Source organism: Manis pentadactyla, chromosome 4 (genome assembly GCF_030020395.1).
Source record: "Manis pentadactyla isolate mManPen7 chromosome 4, mManPen7.hap1, whole genome shotgun sequence".
NCBI classification, from domain to species: domain Eukaryota; kingdom Metazoa; phylum Chordata; class Mammalia; order Pholidota; family Manidae; genus Manis; species Manis pentadactyla.
In genome coordinates, this window is record NC_080022.1 from 157,109,288 (window position 1) to 157,131,572 (window position 22,285).

The following is a 22,285-nucleotide window of genomic DNA, read 5'->3' on the forward strand; positions in this document are numbered from 1 at the left end:
TTATACTACCTTTTGAATTTTAATGACACTAAAAGCTTTATTTAACAAACACTGAGTGACTACTATGTGCAAACACTGTGCTAGGTGCCATGAAAGATACAAAGATGAAAAAGACATGGTCCCTGCCCACAAGGAGCGTATAATCTAGTGGAGAAGACAGACAAATACACAAATAACTGGAATACAAGGCAATTAACAACAGAGTGGGCAAATGCTGAGTGTGGCCTGAGTGTGATACTAACTAGCCTCGAGGTTCCAATCTGAAACACTGGTGATGTAGTATTGGCTGCTTCAAAAATCCCATCTCAAGATCAGCATAACAGATGTTTAAACGGTCCTACCCAAGCAGCTGGAGGCAAGAGAGTAGGCCAGATGGAGGGGCTGTTTGAAACACTGTCATACCTACATACATGGTGCTGATAACAAGTATGTAGGGACAGCTAAAAAAAGAACATATATATATATATCATCTGTCCTTTGGTTAATGGCTATAGCTACTGTTTTAAACAATATACTTTTATATAAAAAGGAATTTATATAATCCCAGAAAAATCAATTTAAGGATTAATATTAATTTAACAAAGAATCTTGCCATAGGCAATTTTCTTACTGATTAAGTCTCTTCTCTAAATATCTATAAAGCTCTGTAGCAATTAAATGGTTAGACATCTAAGTATTGCTGAGTAAAAACCTCTTATATTCAGCCTTCCGAAGGAAATGGTTACATACCTGATAACCTGATAAAATACTATTCTAAGAGCAACAAGAAGGCCTTAAAGAGATTTAAGGAAAATAATTTTTAATGCTTCAATGCAAATGGAATACACGCTGATTAAATACAATTCAGTGTTCTTTGAAAATATCTCAATGACAGCATTTGATACCAGTTAAGGCCAGCAAAACTGAATTAAGGAAAATATCACATGTATTGTTTTTCATTGGTTTCATATATTATTACCTATGACTGGCAACCCAACCTGAAAATTCCATTTATTGGTATTGATGAACTTGGATTTGCTTTTAGTTCATATACTAATTAACAGCTGCTGACCACTTCCTCTTGAGAGTGCTGTCTGACATAAGTGGCAAAGTAGAAGCATATTTCCTGGCTGCTTTTCCTACTTCCTGAATTGGAGGGTTCACTGCTTAGCCTGTTTCCTTCAGGGTGTCACTGTGATCTTGGGATCTCTGCTGCTTTCTCTCAAGGAAACGAGCACGTGCATCTGATATGGATTTATCATCATTTCTTCTTTGCATTTTCTTTAGGACTTCTTTTGATATTCCATCTGAAAACATTACAAATTAATACAGTAAAACTTTAGTTTTGAGATTTAGTACTAGAAATTTTAAGAGAGAGATGCTCTGATTTTTCAATGTTAAGGGAAAAACAAAGAAATTAAATTTTTCCCTCTCAAAAGAAATGATACAGTCTACAGTTTAAAATATAAGAGCATGGAGACTTAAGGAATCAGAACAATTGACTCTAATTCAAGCGTGTAGTACAATTACACAATCCAACAAAACATCTAGTGGCTAACATTTCTAAAGACTCTATGATTTTGGTCAAAATTCCCCACCGTTCCGTTCCTCAGTAATGTTAAATAAGGATAATATAATTTGCTCCAACAGTCAGCCTCAAAAGCTTTCCTGAAAAGATTTTTGTATATGTGAGCTGAGAATTAGGCTTTCTGTACTAGTTCAGCACCACATTTCATGGAAAAATATCCTGGAAAAAAAGACCTTCTGAGATAACAATTCACAAATTTTATAAACAAAATAAAAATAGTAATGGACTACTAGGAAGCAGTTTGGCATAATGGTAAGAGTATAGGCCACAAACTCAAGTCCCTTACATTTAAAATCCAGATTCACTAATTACTAACTAAGGGATTTTCAGCAAATTATTATATGCTGCTAAGTATTTCCTCATTTATAAAGTGGGAATATGTACATACCTCATAGGGTTATTATGAAAATTCAATGGGGTAATACTGAACAATTTTCAATTGTTAGCACATGGTAGAAGCTGAATAGACATCACTGTAATTAATAATGGTGTTTGGGGTTAAGGGGAACATGACTTAACTGGAAAGAAAGAAGGACATCAGAAGTCTGAGACATATAACAACTCTTTCTTTCTTAGAAGACAAAGTCACAATCTAAGCCCTGTAAGAATATTTCTGTAATTATATAGAATTTGGTCACTAATGCTCCCTGGACTTGTATCACTGGATCAAACGATTCACTCACCCTTTAGATGCTTTACATTTTCCTTATTTGTCCATCTCCTTCTTGCATCTTCTCTCACTTCACGTCGGGCCACACTGCTCAAATCATGTGCATTAAATTCATGCAACTTGGGTAACAAGTCTCTCACCCATTCATAACGGATTGGACACACAATTCTTGCGTAGACTTTGGTGGTAACTAATACCTCATGAAAAATGATCCATTCAAGTTTGGTTTCTTGTTCATGAAGCTACACAAAAGAATTCATTTAAGGATGGTATCTCAATAATCTGCCTTATTCCACACTGGACCAACCAAAATCTGATGCCCAAACTCTTCTGAATTCCTGTATTCTTTAATCAAACAGGAGGCATAAGCCAACCAGTACCTTTACAGCTTTATGTAATATAGATACACGCTAAACATAACCTCAAAGTGAAAAGTAGAAGACATTTGTATATTACTTATTCCCACACCTTTACAAAATCTGTTCCCTTTATTAAAAGTAAGGTACTTACTGCCGAGGAAGGATGAATGTGAACTGGGCTTCCACGACCATCCATTGTGCAAAACGTTCTCCCAACAGATCTGAAAACCGAAAAACAAAGAATAAAGAGATGAACAGTAAAACAATGAAATAAGTAAAGTACTAGGTCTAACAATGAATTATTATAATATGTTTTACTACAAAGAACGCTAAATGCAGAGGTATAAATGTATTCAAATTGTTACTATAACTTCTCTACCAATTCATCTTAAATTAGTGACATAACTTAAAGAATGATTTCAGTTAAGCATAAACATTTCTGGTTAATAAGTAGTGATATTAACAATATTGTTATATTTCTGCTTTAGTTTCCAAAATGCTTTTATAATAAAGCCTCAAAACAATCTATGAATTTTGAGAGCAAGGCGCTCTATTGAAAGGTCAAAACTGAGAATCAAATAAATTAGCTAGTTTCACAAGGTTACAAAGTGAATAACTGGAGAAAGCAAGTACCAAACATTAGTCTTCTGATTTACAGTATTATTTTTATTATATTATGCTACACTTCTTTTTACAGGTATAAATGATTTTCACTATTCTAAAATCTGACAATTAGAACATTTCATCTATCATTTTTTTCATTCATGTTTTTAATTCCAAATTCTTATCTCTTCTACACTTCCCTACATGTTATTCCAAAAACTTGTCAAAATATTAGTTCAATTACCACAACTGATTTCCTACAGTGCTTTTTATATATTCCTATTATGACCCATAAGAGACTGCATTGTAATAGTTTATATGTCTGCAAAGTATAGTATATATTTGTACAGTACAAACTTTTTTTTAGTTGAATCACTTGGGTTAGTTGCCAATGTTATGCCCCATCATCCCAAATACCTGAGAATGCATTTCCTATCATCAAAAACATTCTCCTATATAACCATAATATGATAGCGAAAACAAGGGAATTAACACTGTTACTAACATCTAATCTTCAAACCCCACTTTAGTTTTACCAAATGTCCTAAAAATATACTTAACAGTAAAAGGATCCAGTTCTGAATCATGACTTGCCTTTTCTTTTCATGTGTCCTTCATTCTGGAATACTCACCCCAAATCTTTCTTTGACCTTCATGATCTTGACACATTTAGGCTACTTATTTTGTACTATGTCCCTCAATTTGAGTTTGTCTGTTTCAGGATGATCAGATTCAGGTTATGCATCTTTGGCAGGGATATCACATAAGTGATGCTGTGCTTTCATTATATCCCATCAGGAAAAATATAATTTCAATTTGTTTCATTACTAATAATATTCACTTTGATTGCTTGATTTAGATAACACTTTCCATGTTTCTCCACTGAAAAGTTACTTTTTCTCTTTGTAATTCACAAGAATTTTTGGAGAGGTGTTCAACTATGTAAATCATTTATCATTAAACTTTAACTTATTTATTTTATGTGATTATAAACCCATTATTTCACATTTTATTCAGTGAATTATGTAATCCATTACCATCATCCTTTATTTTGATGTGCAAAATGTCCCATATTTGATCAGTTGGTGCTGATTTTTAAGCTGGCTCCTGTGTACTTCTGGTATGGCCTCAATCTTTGTTAATCACTCCTTCCTTGCTGGTGAAATGAGATGTTCCAGGCTCATTTTGTACTTCCCAGCCCTAATTCCCCAAAGAGCCCTGACTCCTTTATGTGCAGATGGTTGTTCCAAGTCAAGATCTGGGCACTAAGTATATTCATTGCCATTATGGTGTCATTACTCCCTGTCCATCCTGAAGCTAGGGTTTTTTAATATATAAATATTTGCACATATAAATACTTATTATATTCATATACAGTAACATGTTTTTATTCCTATAACTATGTATCCATCCATCCATCCAACTATAGTTGACCCTTAAACAACACTGTGTGGGTCCACTTAATATGTGGATTTTTTTCAATAGACATAATAGAACAGTTTTTAGAGATTTGCAAAAAGAAAAAACATTTTATTTTCTCTAGCTTACTTTATTGTAAGAATACAGTAGGCACATCACTAATCATCAAGGAAATGCAAATTAAAACCACAATGAGATATCACCTCACATGAGAAAGGATGGCCAGCATCGAAAAGACTAAGAACAACACATGCTGGCGAGGATGAGAAGAAAGGGGAACCTTAATACACTGCTGGTGGGAATGTAAGCTAGTTCAACCGTTGTGGAAAGCAATATGGAGGATCCTCAAAAAACTAAAAATAGCCACCCTCCTTACAGTTTTTCACAAAGTAGAAGAGGAGGGAATACTCCCAAACTCATTCTATGAGGCCAACATCACTCTAACACCAAAACCAGGAAAAGACGCCACAAAGAAAGAAAATTACACACCAATATCCCTGATGAACTTAGATGCAAATACACTCAACAAAATAGTACCAAACTGAATTCAAAAACACATCAAAAAGATCACCCATCATGATCAAGTGGGATTCATCCCAGGGATGCAAGGATGGTACAACATTCAACAATCCATCAACATCATCCACTACAACAACCAAAACCACATGATTATCTCCATAGATGCTGAAAAAGCATTTGACAAAATTCAACATCCATTCATGATAAAAACTGTCAACAAAATGGGTATACAGGGCAAGTACCTCAACATAATAAAGGCTACATATGACAAACCCACAGCCAACATTATTATACTTAACAGTGAGAAGCTGAAAGCTATTCCTTTAAGATTGGGAACAAGACAAGGATGCCCACTCTCCCCACTTTTATTCAACATAGTTCTGGAGGTCCTAGCCACAGCAATCAGACAACACAAAGAAATAAAAGGCATCCAGATAGGCAAGGAAGAAGTCAAACTGTCCCTGTTTGCAGATGACATGATATTGTACATAAAAAACCCTAAGGACTCTTCAACAGATGGTGCTGGCAAAACTGGACAGCTACATGTAGGAGAATGAAACTGGACCATTGTCTAACCCCATATACAAAAGTAAACTCAAAATGGATCAAAGACCTGAATGTAAGTCATGAAACCATTAAACTCTTGGAAGAAAACATAGGCAAAAACCTCTTAGACATAAACATGAGTGACCTCTTCTTGAACATATCTCCCCGGGCAAGGAAAACAACAGCAAAAATGAGTAAGTGGTAATATATTAAGCTGAAAAGCTTCTGTACAGCAAAAGACACCATCAATAGAACAAAAAGGATCCCTACAGTATGGGAGAATATATTTGAAAATGACACATCCAATAAAGGCTTGACGTCCAGAATATATAAAGAGCTCACACGCCTGCAACACATTGCAGCAACATGGATGGAGCTGGAGGGTATTATGCTCAGTGAAACAAGCCAAGCGGAGAAAGAGAAATACCAAATGATTTCACTTATCTGTGGAATATAAGAACAAAGGAAAAACTGAAGGAACAAAACAGCAGCAGAATCACAGAACTCAAGAATGGACTAACAGGTACCAAAGGGAAAGGGAGTGGGGAGGATGGGTGGGTGGGGAGGGATAAGGGGCGGGGAGAAGTAGGGGGGTACTAAGATTAGCATGCATGGGGGGGTGGGAGAAAGGGGAGGGCTGGACAACACGGAGAAGGCAAGTAGTGATTCTACAACATTTTGCTATGCTGATGGACAGTGACTGTAAGGGGGTTTGTGGGGGTTACCTGGTATGGGGGAGAGCCTAGTAAACATAATATTCGTCATGTAAGTGTAGATTAGTGATACCAAAAAAAAAAAGGGGGGGGGCAGTTCCTGTGTGGTAACCTCCAATGAGTTCTACACAAGAGTATAAAGGGCATATAAAAGTGTACGCAAAGGGTCTGTTTGTGTTTATACAGAGGATCAAAGCCTAATTGGGCTACTCCGAAAATGAACTAAGATACGATATGAAAAAGAACTTCCAACATCAGCACTCTCTGGAAGACTCATGCCAGAAGATGATCATCAAAAAACCCCAACAAAGATCCATGCACTGCTACAGCTGTAGATGCACTCATCCCACCAGTTCCTGGACTTGCCATGGGAATGAGGAAGGAGATATCTAAGCTGGCCTGTGCATACAGTAAAACAAATTTGACTGGATCTATACTGTTGGAACCCAATCAAGAATTAGGAGAAGTGCAAATTGTAGCGCTCCAAAATCTTACAACTACAGACTATTTACTGTTAAAAGAACATATGGCATGTGAACAGTCCCCAGGAATGGGTTGTTTTGATTTGTCTGATTTCTCTCAGACTGTTCAAATTCAGTTGGACAATATCCACCATATCATAGATAAGTTTTCACAAATGCCTAAGGTGCCTAACTGGTTTTCTTGGTTTCACTGGAGATGGCTGGTAATTACAGGTATGCTTTGGTTATGTAACTATACTCCTATTATGTTAATGTGTGTGCGCAATTTAAGTAGTAGCTTAAAACCTATACATGCTGAAGTTACTCTACAAGAAGATATGTCAAAGAAATAATCAATCTTCCCATGTTTTCTGCCACCTGCTACTTCTATAGCTTTTCTTCTTCCTTCCTAATTACAACCCTTAAATAGAATTTGTGCCTCATATCAAATTTACGGAGTATCATAATTCTTCCAAGTGGTAAAGACACCTCAAGACAAATGCTGGGCATAGAAGCTACAGGGCATAAATATGCAAAGAAATAAAAAGCTAACCATTTCAAACAATAAGGCTTCTCTCTCACTTACCAACTTTACATTTCCCTGTATGGCCCCGGAAGATGACTGGTTAGCCAGAGACGGGTAAGATTCCTCAAGGGAGGAACAACCTAAGACAGGCACAGTCGCAGGGGGGGTCATCAGGTGAGAAATTGGGGATCAACAGAGGTGAGGCTTAGAACCTCACCCCCCCTGTTCTGAGAGAGATCTTCTGCATACGTGGATGTTTTATTGCCCTTGTCCAGCTTGGATTAACACATAGTCTACAGGCACACACCTGATCATCTACATTTGCTCTCTTACAACACTAAACTATGTTTTCTACCTTTATCTTGTATCTACCTACCACTTCAGCATTTTATTAAAAATAATAATAATAAAGAGGGAAATGTGGTATCCACATATAAATCAAGTATAAAAATCAAATGAGTATTCATATTTGAACTGACTGTTTGTAGTTCATAATGCATGAGCAAAACCGAAGGTTTCTGTGATGGCTGCCCTTGTACTGTTCACCATTTAAGAACTTATTCACTATGTAAGAATTTGTTCTCCATGTAAGAACTTGATTGTTATGCCTCAGAAGACTGGAGACTGACGAAAATTAGGCTTGGGGTGGATTAATGATTGTGCATTGAGCATTGACTCCCCTATACAGAATTTTATTGTTGTTAACAACCATTTGATCAATAAATATGAGAGATGCCCTCACAAAAAAAAAAAAGTACACACTTCCAGTGGTAAAATAATAAGTAACCAGGATGTAATGAATATAGTCAAGATATTATAACAGCTTGGTATGGTGATAGCTGGTACCTAGAATTGTCATGTATATAAATGTTGAATCACTATGTTGTACACCTGAAACTAATGTAATGTAATACTGTGTGTCAACTACCCTTCAATAAAAAATAATTGTGTACAAAAAAAAAAAACCCTAAGGAATCCACTCCAAAACTACTAGATCTAATATCTGAATTCAGCAAAGTTGCAGGATACAAAATTAATACACAGAAATCTGTTGCATTCCTATACACTAAGGATGAACTAGCAGAAAGAGAAATCAGGAAAACAATTCCATTCACAATTGCATAAAATACTGTGGAATAAACTTAACCAAGGAAGTAAAAGACCTATACCCTGAAAACTATGGGACACTCTTAAGAGAAATTAAAGAGGACACTAATAAATGAAAATTCATCCCATGCTCTTGGCTAGGAAGAATTAATATGGTCAAAATGGCCATCCTGTCTAAAGCAATCTACAGATTCAATGCAATCCCTATCAAAATACCTACAGCATTCTTCAATGAACTACAGCAAATAGTTCTAAAATTCATATGGAATGACAAAAGACCCCGAATAGCCAAAGCAATCCTGAGAAGGAAGAATAAAGCAGGCAGAATTACACTCCCTGACTGCAAGCTCTACTACAAAGCCACAGTAATCCAAACAATTTGCTACTGGCACAAGAGCAGACCCATAGACCAGTGGAACAGAATAGAGAGTCCAGATGTAAACTCAAGCATATGTGGTCAATTAATATACAATAAAGGAGTCATGGATATACAATGGGGAAATTACAGCCTCTTCAACAGCTGGTGTTGGCAAAACGGGACAGCTACATGTAAGAGAATGAAACTGGATTATTGTATAACCCCGAACACAAAATTAAACTCAGAATGGATCAAAGACCTGAATGTAAGTCATGAAACCATAAATCTCTTAGAAAAAAACATAGGCAAAAATCTTTTGGACATAAACATGAGCGACTTCTTCATGAACATATCTCCCCAGGCAAGGGAAACAAAAGCAAAAATGAACAAGTGGGACTATATCAAACTAAAAAGCTTCTGTACAGCAAAGGATACCATCTGTAGAACAAACAAAAAGACATCCTACAGTATGGGAGAATATATTCATAAATGACATATTTGATAAGGGGTTGACATCCAAATTATATAAAGAGCTCACGCACCTCAACAAACAAAAAGCAAATAATCCAGTTAAAAAAGAGGCAGAGGAGATGAACAGAACTTCTCCAAAGAAATTCAGATCGCCAACAGACACATGAAAAGATGTTCCACATTGCTAATCATCAGAGAAATGCAAAATAAAACCACAATGAGCTATCACCTCACACCAGTAAGGATCGCCACCATCCAAAAGACTAAGAACAACAAATGCTGGTGAGGATGCAGAGAAAGGGGAACCCTCCTACACTGCTGGTGGGAATGTAAAATAGTTCAACCATTGTGGAAAGCAGTATGAAGGTTCCTCAAAAAACTCAAAACAGAAACACCATTAGACCCAGGAATTCCACTCCTAGGAATTTACCCTAAGAATGCACCAGCCCAGTTTGAAAAAGACAGTTGCACCCCTATGTTTATCGCAGCACTATTTACAATAGCCAAGAAATGGAAGCAACCTAAGTATCCATCAGTAGATGAATGGATAAAGAATATGTGGTACATATACACAATGGAATATTATTCAGCCATAAGAAGAAAACAAATCCTACCATTTGCAACAACATGGATGGAGCTAGAGGGTATTATGCTCAGTGAAATATGCCAGGCAGAGAAAGACAAGTATCAAATGATTTTACTTATCTGTGGAGTATAAGAACAAAGAAAAAACTGAAGGAACAAAACAGCAGCAGACTCACAGAACCCAAGAATGGACTAACAGTTACCAAGGGGAAAGGGACTGGGAAGGATGGGTGGGAAGGGAGGGATAAGGGAGATAAAGGGGCATTACGATTAGCACACATAATGTAGTAGGGGGGACATGGGAATAGCAGTATATACAGAGAAGACAAGTAATGATTCTATAGCATCTTACTACACTGATGGACAGTGACTGTAATGGGGTATGTGGGGGGGACTTGATAATGGGGGGAGTCTAGTAACCATAATGTTGTTCAAGTAATTGTACATTGATGATATCAAAATAAAAAAATAAAAATAAAAATAAAAACTAAAAATAGAAATACCATTTGACCCGGGAATCCCACTTCTTGGAATTTACCCAAAGAATACAACTTCTCAGATTCAAAAAGACATATGCACCCCTGTGTTTACTGCAGCACTATTTAAAGTAGCCAAGATACGGAAGCAACCTAAGTGTCCATCAGTAGATGAATGGATCAAGAAGATGTGGTACATATACAGAATGGAATACTACTTGGTCATAAGAAAGAAACAAATCCTACCATTTGCAACAACATGGATGGAGCTGGAGGACATTATGCTCAGTGAAATAAGCCAGGCGGAGAAAGACAAGTGCCAAATGATTTCCCTAGTTTGTGGAGTATAACAATGAAGCAAAACTGAAGGAATGCACCCCTATGTTTATCGCAGCGCTATTTACAATAGCCCAGTTATGGAAGCAACCTAAGTATCCATCAGTAGATGAATGGATAAAGAAGATGTGGTACATACACAATGGAATATTATTCAGCCATAAGAATAGCAGCAGACTCACAGACTCCAAGAATGACCTAGTGGTTACCAAGGGGGAGTGGTGTGGGAGGGTGGGTGGGGAGGGAGGGAGAAGGGGATTGAGGGGTATCATGTTTAGTACACATGGTGTGGGGGATCACGGGGAGAACAGTGTAGCACAGAGAAGGCACATAGTCGATCTGTGGCATTTTGCTTCAGTGATGGACAGTGACTGCACTGGGGTATGGGTGGGGACTTTATAATATGGGTAAATGTAGTAACCACATTGTTTTTTCATGTGAAACCTTCATAAGAGTGTAAATCAATCATACCTTAATAAAAAATTTAAAAAAAAAGAATACAGTAGGTAATACATACAAAATTTGTGTTAACTGACTGTTTATGTTATTGGTGAGGCTTCCAGTCAACAGTAGACTATTAGTAGTTAAGTTTTAGGGGAGTCAGAAATTACATACAACACCAAAAAGAACCAAATACCCAATTAAAAAATGGGCAAAGGACCTGAATAGACATTTCTCCAAGACATACAGATGGTCAACAGACACATAAAAAGATGCTCAACATCACTCATCATAAGGGAAATGCAAATCAAAACCACAATGAGGTATCATCTCACACCAGTCAGAATGACCACTATCCAGAAGACAAGTGTTGGTGAGGATGTGGAGAAAAGGGAACCCTCCTACCTTGGTGGGAATGCAAATTGGTCAAGCCACTGTGGAAAATAATATGGAGGTTCCTCAAGAAACTAAAAATAGAAATACCATACAATCTAGCAATTCCACTTCTAGAAATGTACCCAAAGAAAATAAAATCACTAATTTGAAAAGATATATGCACACCTGTGTTTACTGCAGCATTATTTACAATAGCCAAGACAGCCAAGAATCAACCCAAGTGGCCTTCAACAGATGAACTGATAAAGAAGATGTAATACAAATACATAAAAGAGTATTACTCAGCCATAAAAATGAAATCTTGCCATTTGCAAGAACATGGGTGGACCTAGAGAGTATCATGCTAAGCAAAATAAGTCGGAGAGAGAAAGAAAAATACCAAATGATTTTACTTGTATGTGGAATCTAAAACACAAAACACACAAACAAAAAAGAAATAGACCCATAAATACTGACAACAGACTGTTGTTTAGGGGAATGGGAGGGGGATGGGAGGATCAGTGAAATAGGTGAAGGGAATAAAGAGGTACAAACTTCAAATTATAAAATAGGAATGGAAGTACAGCATAGAGAATATAACCAATAATATACTGTATTATCTAGGTATGGTAACGGAGTAACTATACTCACCATGGCAAGCATTTAGTAATGTATATAATTACTGAGTCACTATGTTGTACCTCTGAAACCAATATAATATTGCATATCAACTACATTCAATAAAAAAGTTATATGCAGACTTCTGACTGTGTGAGGGTTTGGTGCCCCAATTCCCACATTGTTCAAGGGTCAACTGTATATTAAAAACTGTAAGTTCACAATGATACCCTGAAATTCCAACCCAACAACACAGAGCTCATTCTTATTTTCTACCTTTCAATATTGCTAATTCCCTTCACCATCCTTAATATATTTAATTATGTGATCAATTCCTCTGTATAGTGAATCTCCTATCACCCCCAGTTACCGCTTTCCCTACAAAAATGCCTGCCTCAACTCTGACACTCAACACCAGACAACTCCCATGTGAATCCCTTCCCTATCCTGCCAGAGCTCTGACATTCCACACCAAGCTGCCCTTCCTCAGGGAGGCCATCCTTAGTGTCTTTGGTTTTCACATTCCACACAGAGCCACCCCTCTGCAAGAAAACCTGTATCACTCAACTTAGGCACTGATACCCCATGCTGGACAGTTATCCTACAGACTCCCTCCTATCCCACTTAAGTTCCAATATCCCACTTTACGCACAGCAGCTCCCCCTGTACAAGTGACAATTATGAAAAGGGTTATTGATGTCATCATAATCACAGAGCTTAAATCAAACCATCAATCTTTAAAATTAAGTAGTTCAATATTGTAGTCAAATAGAGTAGTATTTCCATATTCATCTCTCAAACTCACATTGCTTACCTTCGAGCTACATTTTTGAAATAGCCTGCACAAAGACATCTTCGTAGTACTTCATGTTTAGGGCCTTCAAAGGTCTCTCTTGGGAAATCACTTTGCTATAGAAAGAATATATATACAGTTGTAAATTTCACAGACCAATTTGAAATCTTTTATTGTGAAAAAAAATCTACATTTCTAAAGACTTCTGTTTCTGGCAAAATGGAATGAGAGGGACCAGATTTACCCTTGTGATTGAAACAATCAAAAAATGGACAAAACATATTCAGTAGACTTCCAAAACATTGTATATCAAGTGATTTCTGAGAAATAACTGAAAGTAAAGCCAACAATTGCCCCAGCTTAGAGTCAACCTTGAGAGAGATTCCTGACCAAGGCCCAGAAAAGGAAAAAACCCAGGTGGAACCTGGAGAACCCCCTGAGTTAGAGAGAGAGCTGAGTCCAGGAAAACCAAGGTGGCTAAAGTTCACAGGGCAGAGTTCGGAGAGAAGAGTACTGCTTAGAAAGAGAACTCCAGAGATCTGCAGAAGGGTCTCCTCAAGTGTTTAGCTGAGTATTGATTAGCGTGTGAATAAGGAAACTACCCAAGACCAGGAAAAGAATCTACCAAAAGGATAAGAGGTAACAGTGGTTGGTGCTCACACAGGGTTTGGAATGGTGCCTGTTGCTACAAACCAGACTAGAAACATCTCATAATTTGTAAAGTTTGCAGTAGAGTAATCAAAGGGTCTTGCCACAATACTACTCAAGAAAAAAAATATTATAACAATCACCTGTTTAAGCTTCCTGATTAGTTCTCGAAGTTGAGCTTCAACACGAAATGCAGAAAACAAGCACCTCCAATGAATCCAATGTTTTTGGCACCATGAAGCTGGAGCTCCACTGCAAGACAAAAACACTGGTATCTTGAAAATATCTTCATAAGTGAAAGACAATCTAATATTCTCTTTCTATTACAAAACTGGAAACCCATAAGCAATTGTCAGTATTTCCATGAGACCTGCCCAATTACTGAAAAATTAAAGGAATTTGAAAAATTAATTCTTCTGAATGAATTCAAAAATAATTTGTAAATGTATTTCCTTTTATACATATATGCTTTAACAAACACCTAATCATTTTCACATTTAAGCTACTTATACAGAACCAAAATTTCATAAGGTCATTTTCAGGAAAGATTTAGGGAGAGAAGAAAGGAGAGAACTAGTATTATATAATAAATGCCAACTAAGTAACAGTCACCTGACATAGATAAATCTCACAAATGTTCACAAATATACCCTGAGGTCATTCTCATCCCCACTGAACCTTACTGTCTAAGGTCACATAAGTATATACTGGAGCTCTATATCACACTGACACATTTCAGTACACAGAACTACCTCACATACCTTGATTTGCACTGTTCAAAGATAACAGCTAAAGTTGCAAAGTCATTAAATCCTCCTGCTTTAGCTGCCAATTCTCGATGTCTCTGCTCAGCTTCCTTCTGGTACTCTGGATCAACTAAAATGACAATTAGCAAAGCAACTTAGTTCTACAAGGCTATAGGTGTCACACATAAAGTACCCTTTACTTCTAAAAATACCACAGTTAAAAAAAATAATTAAAATAAAAACTTTAAAACCAACCCAATGTTATTTTTAATTTGTTCCATTTTAAGGCAATGCTGTTTACCATCTAAAAAATTTTAATTTAATAACTCTCACTCCACTGTCTGACTTCTAAAGCAGTATTTATACTAGCAGATATTGTATACGGTTTACTATGGCAAGAGTGAGATTACTAAAAATGTTGACAGTATCATTTTATGTTTAAAATCTTTATTCAATGTTAGATCTGAAAATACTAGCCAGTTTTACCAATAAGCATATAATAAACTAAATTAGATGATGTACAATGACTAAGACCAAGCTAGAAAGGACTGCTTAACCTATAAGGACTATAAACGCACTCAGAAGCAGCTAGAAAGCCAATACACATTTTAGGTGTAACAAGATCTCAGGAAGTTAGATGCCCAAAAATGGAAGCTGCATTTTTCAGCAACTGAAGTTCCTGATGATCCAGGTTTAAAATTAAGCCTATATTACTTATGTATATAAGTATGGAATAAGATGGAATAAGGATGGAATAAGAAACTGGTAGTAGTTGTTGCCTCTAGGAATCAGACTTGGGGACATGTTTGGGAGGAAAAGACTTATTTTTCACTTAATTTTTTTTATAGTGTTTGAATTTTTAATTATACACATACGTTGGGAATGATGGTGTTGTAGAGTTAGGTAAAACCTCTCTCCCACAGAGATTATCTATTAAGCGAGTCAATATTGCCAAAGAAATCATTCAAAGTCCTTGGAGATTGACTGAATCTATGGAATTCAGTAAGAACAGCAGAATGCATTGCATTCAAGTTGGAACTACACTCATTCTCCAACAGCTCTGTGTGTGGAAGAACTGTTTCAGAGGACTTGGCAGTCTGAAAGTGTCACCCTTTCCCTCACCCCCAGTTCCTACTCTGAAGGAAAGATCAAGGTTGAACAGCTAATGAATGAAGGAACATCTAATGACAGTGCAGTCCCCCAATCCATTACAGAACTGCAGAAGCTCTGTATTGCATTAGAGCTGTTTCAGTAAGTTCAGTAGCCAAAGGTAGTTCCCACTACTCCCAGTTTCCTAGAGCTATTTCAGGGGTGTGTGTGTGGGGTGTGTGTGTGTGCGCACGCGCGCGCGCGCCACAGAACCCATCTTGCCAGGCTTTGTGCTGTAGATGTACACTGGGAAGTGGTGGTAGCTAAAGCACCATTTCCCATCACCTCCCACCCGGAGTTTCTGCTCCATAAAGAGGACCCAGGAAGGGCATCCAGTGAGGAACAGGTTCCTAATCAACCACTCCTGCACTATAGTAAAGAGGTTCTTCCCAATGGAGGGTGGGACCAAGCACTGTCAGACTGGCAATATTTTGCCTCTTCTAAGGGGCCCAACTTTATTTAGACCAGACTATGGTGCTCCAGGACACTGTGAAAAACAACAGAGCAATCAGCTACCAATCAGCAGAGACTAACACCTTGGTGTATTACCAAGCAACACAGACCGAAAAAATTTGAGGCAGACCAGCCAAAAATTTAATAGATCAGAGAAATTTGCTAAAACCATAGTTGTCCTAATCTTCTGGAAAACTATACAGATGCCCAAGGTTGTACCTTGAGGAAAAAAAGAAGAGGGAATGTCTGAGCCTGTGGTCTTTGGCTGAACATAGGACAAACTCATAAACTCCAACCACACAACACATATCCAACGTAAAGGTTGAAAACATCACTGGCTTAAGGAGCGCAGGTACAATCTCTGACTAATCAGAGGCTGACCGCTAGAGTTGATGTGTATGATAAACAAGATGAAAACTTCACTTAGTGTGGCTCAACTGTCGACATGGGATGGCAGAAGAATCAGCAAAATATAAATCAGGAGGGATTATGAAGAGAAAAAGGAATGAAGAAAAATGAGCAGTCTCAGAGAAAGGTGGGACATGATTAAGCATATCATACCAACATATGCATAATGAGAGTGCAGGAAAAATAGAGAGGCTGAAAAAATTTTGAGGAAATAATGGCTGAAACATCCCAAAACTTGAAAAACATTAATATACACATTTAAGAAGCTTAATGAACTCCAAGATGAAAGGAAAGAGATCTACAGATATGTAACAGTCAAAATATTGAAAGCAGAAAAAAAAAACTTATTGTGTGGATGAAAACCCCAATAAAATTAATAATTGACTTCTCATTAGAAATGATGGGGGCCACAAGATTGTGGGACGATATACAGTACTGAAAGAAAACAGCTGTTCAACTAAGAATCCTATATCCAACAAAAGTACCTTTCAAACTGAAGGCAAAATAAAGACATTCCCAGATAACAAAACCTGAAAGAATTCATTGCTAGCACACCTGCCTTACAAGAAATAATAAAGGTAGTTAGAAAGGAAGTGACACTAGATGGTAATTAGAATGATGCAAAAGAGCACTGGTAAAAATAAACATGTAGGCAAATAAATTTTTTAAAAGAGTATAACGGTTATTTCTTCTATTCTATACCCTTACATGATTTTAAAAGAAAATGCATGAAACATTATCTATAAAAGTGCACTGTTCCACCTATAACATAAAAATGCAATATATTTGCAATAACAACACATATATTATCTACTTTTTAAGAAGGATGCCTATGTCAGAGGCTAAGGAAAATGAACCCAATCCTGAGTTTGACAAAACAACAGAAAAAGGCCACTGCTTCATTTTGTTCTGTAGAATTTAGAAACACTAATAAATCTCTGAGCGACCTTAGTGCTTTGGGGGTAATTCATGTTTCACATTATTAACATCATGGACATCAAGTGCTTTAGAGGCAAGACTTAATAAAAAATTTTTCAACAAATAAAGCACAGACTACAAGGCATATTCCTACTGGCAATTATCTCAATATCGTAAATGATCAGATTGCCCTATGTCCATAAGGCCAAGTATTAGCCTAGTAAGGGGAAGTCTCCCTTTTCTTTGAATACCTATAAATGTAGTTCACTTTCAAAATAATGTTTTGCTAAAGTGTACTGCCAAATAAAGGCCTTCAAGATACCAAAACACCACCTCAAGGACCTGATAAAAAACAAAGAACACATAATTAAAACCTAAGACCTAAACAATCTTGAAGGCTAAAAACCTGAGTCAACAGACCAACCACAGAAGAATTATAAATAAAAATTTAAAAACCAAGTAAATCTTTTCAACAAAAGAAGTGAGAAAAGTAGATAGTCAGAGAAAATAAGTAACCTAGACCTCTATCTCATAACATACACAAAATTTAATTTCAAATAGACCACTATCCTAAAATCAAAAGCTAGACACTGTAAAGATTCTCTGTCAAAATATCAATGAAGATATGAGAGATAAGTATATTTTCATGATCTTGGCATAGGAAAAGATTTCTTCACAAGCAGAAGCAATAAACCACAGAAAACGCAAATAACTGATGTATTAGACTTTATCAAAATTCAAGACCTCTCATCAAAAGACATTTACATTAAGAAAGTAAACAGAAAAGCCACAGACTGGAGAAAAATACGTGCTACTCATATCTAACAACATATCCAGAATAAAAAGAACTCCCAGGGGCGGAGCCAAGATGGCGGCGTGAGTAGGACAGTTGGAAGCTCCTCCCAAAAACATACGTATTTTTGAAAATATAACAAATGCAACTATCCCTAAAAGACAGACCAGAAGATACAGGACAACAGCCAGACTCCATCCACACCTGCGAGAACCCAGCGCCTCGCGAAGGGGGCACGGACCTGCCATAGCAGAGCAGCAGCCTGAGGCTGGCCATACCCACAGCAAGGGAGCTTCCTCCATAGCGGCAGGGCAAGAAACAGAGACCCAGTCTATGCACAACTGCCCAACACAAGCCGCTAGGGGCCGCCATTGTCCCAGTAAAGAAAGGCCAGAAGCAAGTGGAAAGGTTCTTGGTTCTTCCAGCTGACAGATGAGCCAACAGCATACCACTGCATTTATTCACATGAAAAGGCAGAAAAATTTGATCCAGACCAGACTAAACCAGACATCCTCCACATCCTCCCCTGAGAAGGAATCTGGGAAGATAGATTTAACCAATCTTCTTGAAAAAGAATTCAAAATAAAAGACATAACCATGCTGATGAACTTGCAGAAAAATATGCAAGAGCTAAGGAGGGAGAATACAGAAATAAAACAATCTCTGGAGAGACTTCAAAGCAGAATGGACGAGATGCAAGAGACCGTTAATGGACTAGAAATCAGAGAACAGGAAGGCAGAGAAGTTGATGCAGAGAGAGATAAAAGGATCTCCAGGAATGAAACAATATTAAGAGAACTATGTGACCAATCTAAAAGGAACAATATTCGCATTATAGGACTACCAGAAGAAGAAGAGAGAGAAAAAGGGATAGAAAATGTCTTCGAAGAAATAATTGCTGAAAACTTCCCCAAACTTGGGGAGGAAATGGCCTCTCAGACCACGGAAGCACACAGAACTCCCAAGACAAGGGACCCAAGGAAGGCAACACCAAGACACATAATAATTAAAATGGCAAAGATCAAAGACAAGGACAGAGTATTAAAGGCAGCCAGAGAGGAAAAAAAAGGTCACCTACAAAGGAAAACCCATCAGGCTATCATCAGACTTCTCAACAGAAACCTTACAGGCCAGAAGAGAATGGCATGATATATTTAATGCAATGAAACAGAAGGGCCTTGAACCAAGAATACTGTATCCAGCATGATTATCATTTAAATATGAAGGAGGGATTAAACAATTCACAGACAAGCCAAAGTTGAGGGAATTTGCCTCCCACAAACCACCTCTACAGGGAATCTTACAGGGACTGCTCTAGATGGAAGCACTCCGAAAAAGAGCACAGAACAAAACACCCAACATATGAAGAATGGAGGAGGAGGAATAAGAAGGGAGAGAAATAAAGAATCATCAGACAGTGTTTATAATAGCTCAATAAGCGAGTTAAGTTAGACAGTAAGATAGTAAAGAAGCTATCCTTGAACCTCTGATAACCACAAACTTAAAGCCTGCAATGGCAATAAGTACATATCTTTCAATAATCACCCTAAATGTAAATGGAATGAATGCAGCAATCAAAAGACACAGAATAATAGAATGGATAAAAAAGCAAGACCCGTCTATATGCTGCTTATAAGAGACTCACCTCAAACCCAACGACATGCACAGATTAAAAGTCAAGGAATGGAAAAAGATATTTCATGCAAGCAACAGAGAGAAAAAAGCAGGTGTTGCAGTACTAGTATCAGACAAAACAGACTTCAAAACAAAGAAAATAACAAGAGATAAAGAAGGACGTTACATAATGATAAAGGGCTCAGTCCAACAAGAGGATATAACCATTATAAATATATATGCACCCAAAACAGGAGCACCAGCATATGTGAAACAAATACTAACAGAATTAAAGGAGGAAATAGAATGCAATGCATTCATTTTGGGAGACTTCAACACACCACTCACTCCAAAGGACAGATCCACCAGATAGAAAATAAGGACACAGAGGCACTGAACAACACACTAGAACAGATGGACCTAATAGATATCTATAGAACTCTACAGTCAAAAGCAACAGGATACACATTCTTCTCAAGTGCACATGGAACATTCTCCAGGGAACGAAAGACTGAAATCATACCAATGAACTTTTCAGACCACAAAGGTATAAAACTGGAAATAAATTGTACAAAGAAAGCAAAAAGGCTCACAAACACATGGAGGCTTAACAACATGCTCCTAAATAATCAATGGATCAACAACCAAATTAAAATGGAGATCCAGCAATATATGGAAACAAATGACAACAATACAAAGCCCCAAGTTCTGTGGGACACAGTGAAAGCAGTCTTAAGAGGAAAGTATATAGCAATCCAGGCATATTTAAGAAGGAAGAACAATCACAAATGAATAGTCTAATGTCACAATTATTGAATTTGGAAGAAGAATAAATGAGGCCCTAAGTCAGCAGAATGAGGGACATAATAAAGATCAGAGAAGAAATAAATAAAATTGAGAAGAATAAAACAATAGAAAAAATCAATTAAACCAAGAGCTGGTTCTTCAAGAGAATAAACAAAATAGATAAGCTTCTAGCCAAACTCATTAAGAGAAAAAGATAATCAACACACATCAACAGAATCAGAAACGAGAAAGGAAAAATCATGACGGATCCCACAGAAATACAAAGAATTATTAGAGAATACTATGAAAACCTATATGCTAACAAGCTGGGAAACCCAGGAGAAATGGACAACTTCCTAGAAAAATACAACCTTCCAAGAATGACCAAGGAAGTAACAGAAAATCTAAACAGACCAATTACCAGCAACGAAACTGAATCAGTAATCAAAAAACTACCAAAGAACAAAACCCCCGGGCCAGATGGATTTACCTAAGAATTTTATCAGACATGCAGAGAAGACATAATACCCATTCCCCTTAAAGTTTTCCAAAAAACAGAAGAGGAGGGAATACTCGAAAACTCATTCTATGAAGCCAACATCACCCTAATACCAAAACCAGGCAAAGACCCCACCAAAAAAGAAAACTACAGCCCAATATCCCTGATGAACGTAGATGCAAAAATACTCAACAAAATATTAGCAAACCGAATTCAGAAATACATGAAAAGGATCATACACCATGACCAAGTGGGATTCATCCCAGGGATGCAAGGATGATACAACATTTGAAAATTCATCAACATCATCCACCACATCAACAAAAAGAAGGACAAAAACTACATGATCATCTCCATAGATGCTGAAAATACATTCAACAAAATTCAACATCCATTCATGATAAAAACTGTCAACAAAATGGGTATACAGGGCAAGTACCTCAACATAATAAAGGTATTGATATGATAAATCAATATGACAAAACCCACAGCCAACATCATACTGAACAGCAAGAGGTTGAAAGCTTTTCCTCTGAGACCGGGAACAAGACAGGGATGCCCACTATCCCCACTGTTATTCAACATAATACTGGAGGTCCTAGCCACGGCAATTAGACAAAACAAAGAAATACAAGGAATCCAGATTGGTAAAGAAGAAGTTAAACTGTCACTATTTGAAGATGACATGATATTGTACATAAAAAACCCTAAAGACTCCACTCCAAAACTACTAGAACTAATATCAGAATTCAGCAAAGTTGCAGGATACAAAATTAACACACAGAAATCTGTGGCTTTCCTATACACTAACAATGAACTAGTAGAAAGTGAAATCAGGAAAACAATTCCATTCACAATTGCATCAAAAAGAATAAAATATCTAGGAATAAACCTAACCAAGGAAGTGAAAGATCTATATCCTGAAAACTATAAAACACTCTTAAGAGAAATTAAAGAAATCATTAACGAATGGAAACTCATACCATGCTCTTGGCTAGTAAGAATTAATATTGTCAAAATGGCCATCCTGCCCAAAACAATATACAGATTTGATGTAATCCCTATCAAATTACCAACAGCATTCTTCAACGAACTGGAACAAATAGTTCAAAAATTCATATGGAAACAACAAAGACCCCGAATAGTCAAAGCAATCCTGAGAAGGAAGAATAAAGTGGGAGGGATCTCACTCCCCAACTTCAAGCTCTACTACAAAGCCATAGTAATTAAGACAATTTGGTATTGGCACAAGAACAGAGCCACAGACAATGGAACAGAATAGAGACTCCAAACATTAACTCAAACATATATGGTCAATTAATATACGA

General features: G+C 37.0%; 1 protein-coding gene across 2 annotated transcripts in view; it reads right to left on the reverse strand.

Moving 5' to 3' along the window:
- The window catches only part of DHX40 (DEAH-box helicase 40), a 55,875-nt gene continuing 33,590 nt past the window's right edge, over positions 1-22,285 (reverse strand). For both annotated transcript variants that reach the window (XM_036879708.2, XM_036879707.2), the window contains 6 exons: positions 14,353-14,467; positions 13,735-13,843; positions 12,965-13,059; positions 2,748-2,817; positions 2,251-2,479; positions 1-1,286 (listed from right to left, as the gene is read on the reverse strand). In XM_036879708.2, coding sequence (XP_036735603.2) covers positions 1,147-1,286; positions 2,251-2,479; positions 2,748-2,817; positions 12,965-13,059; positions 13,735-13,843; positions 14,353-14,467 — 758 coding nt within the window. In that variant the 3' untranslated portion in view covers positions 1-1,146. The remainder of the gene's footprint in view (positions 1,287-2,250; positions 2,480-2,747; positions 2,818-12,964; positions 13,060-13,734; positions 13,844-14,352; positions 14,468-22,285) is intronic.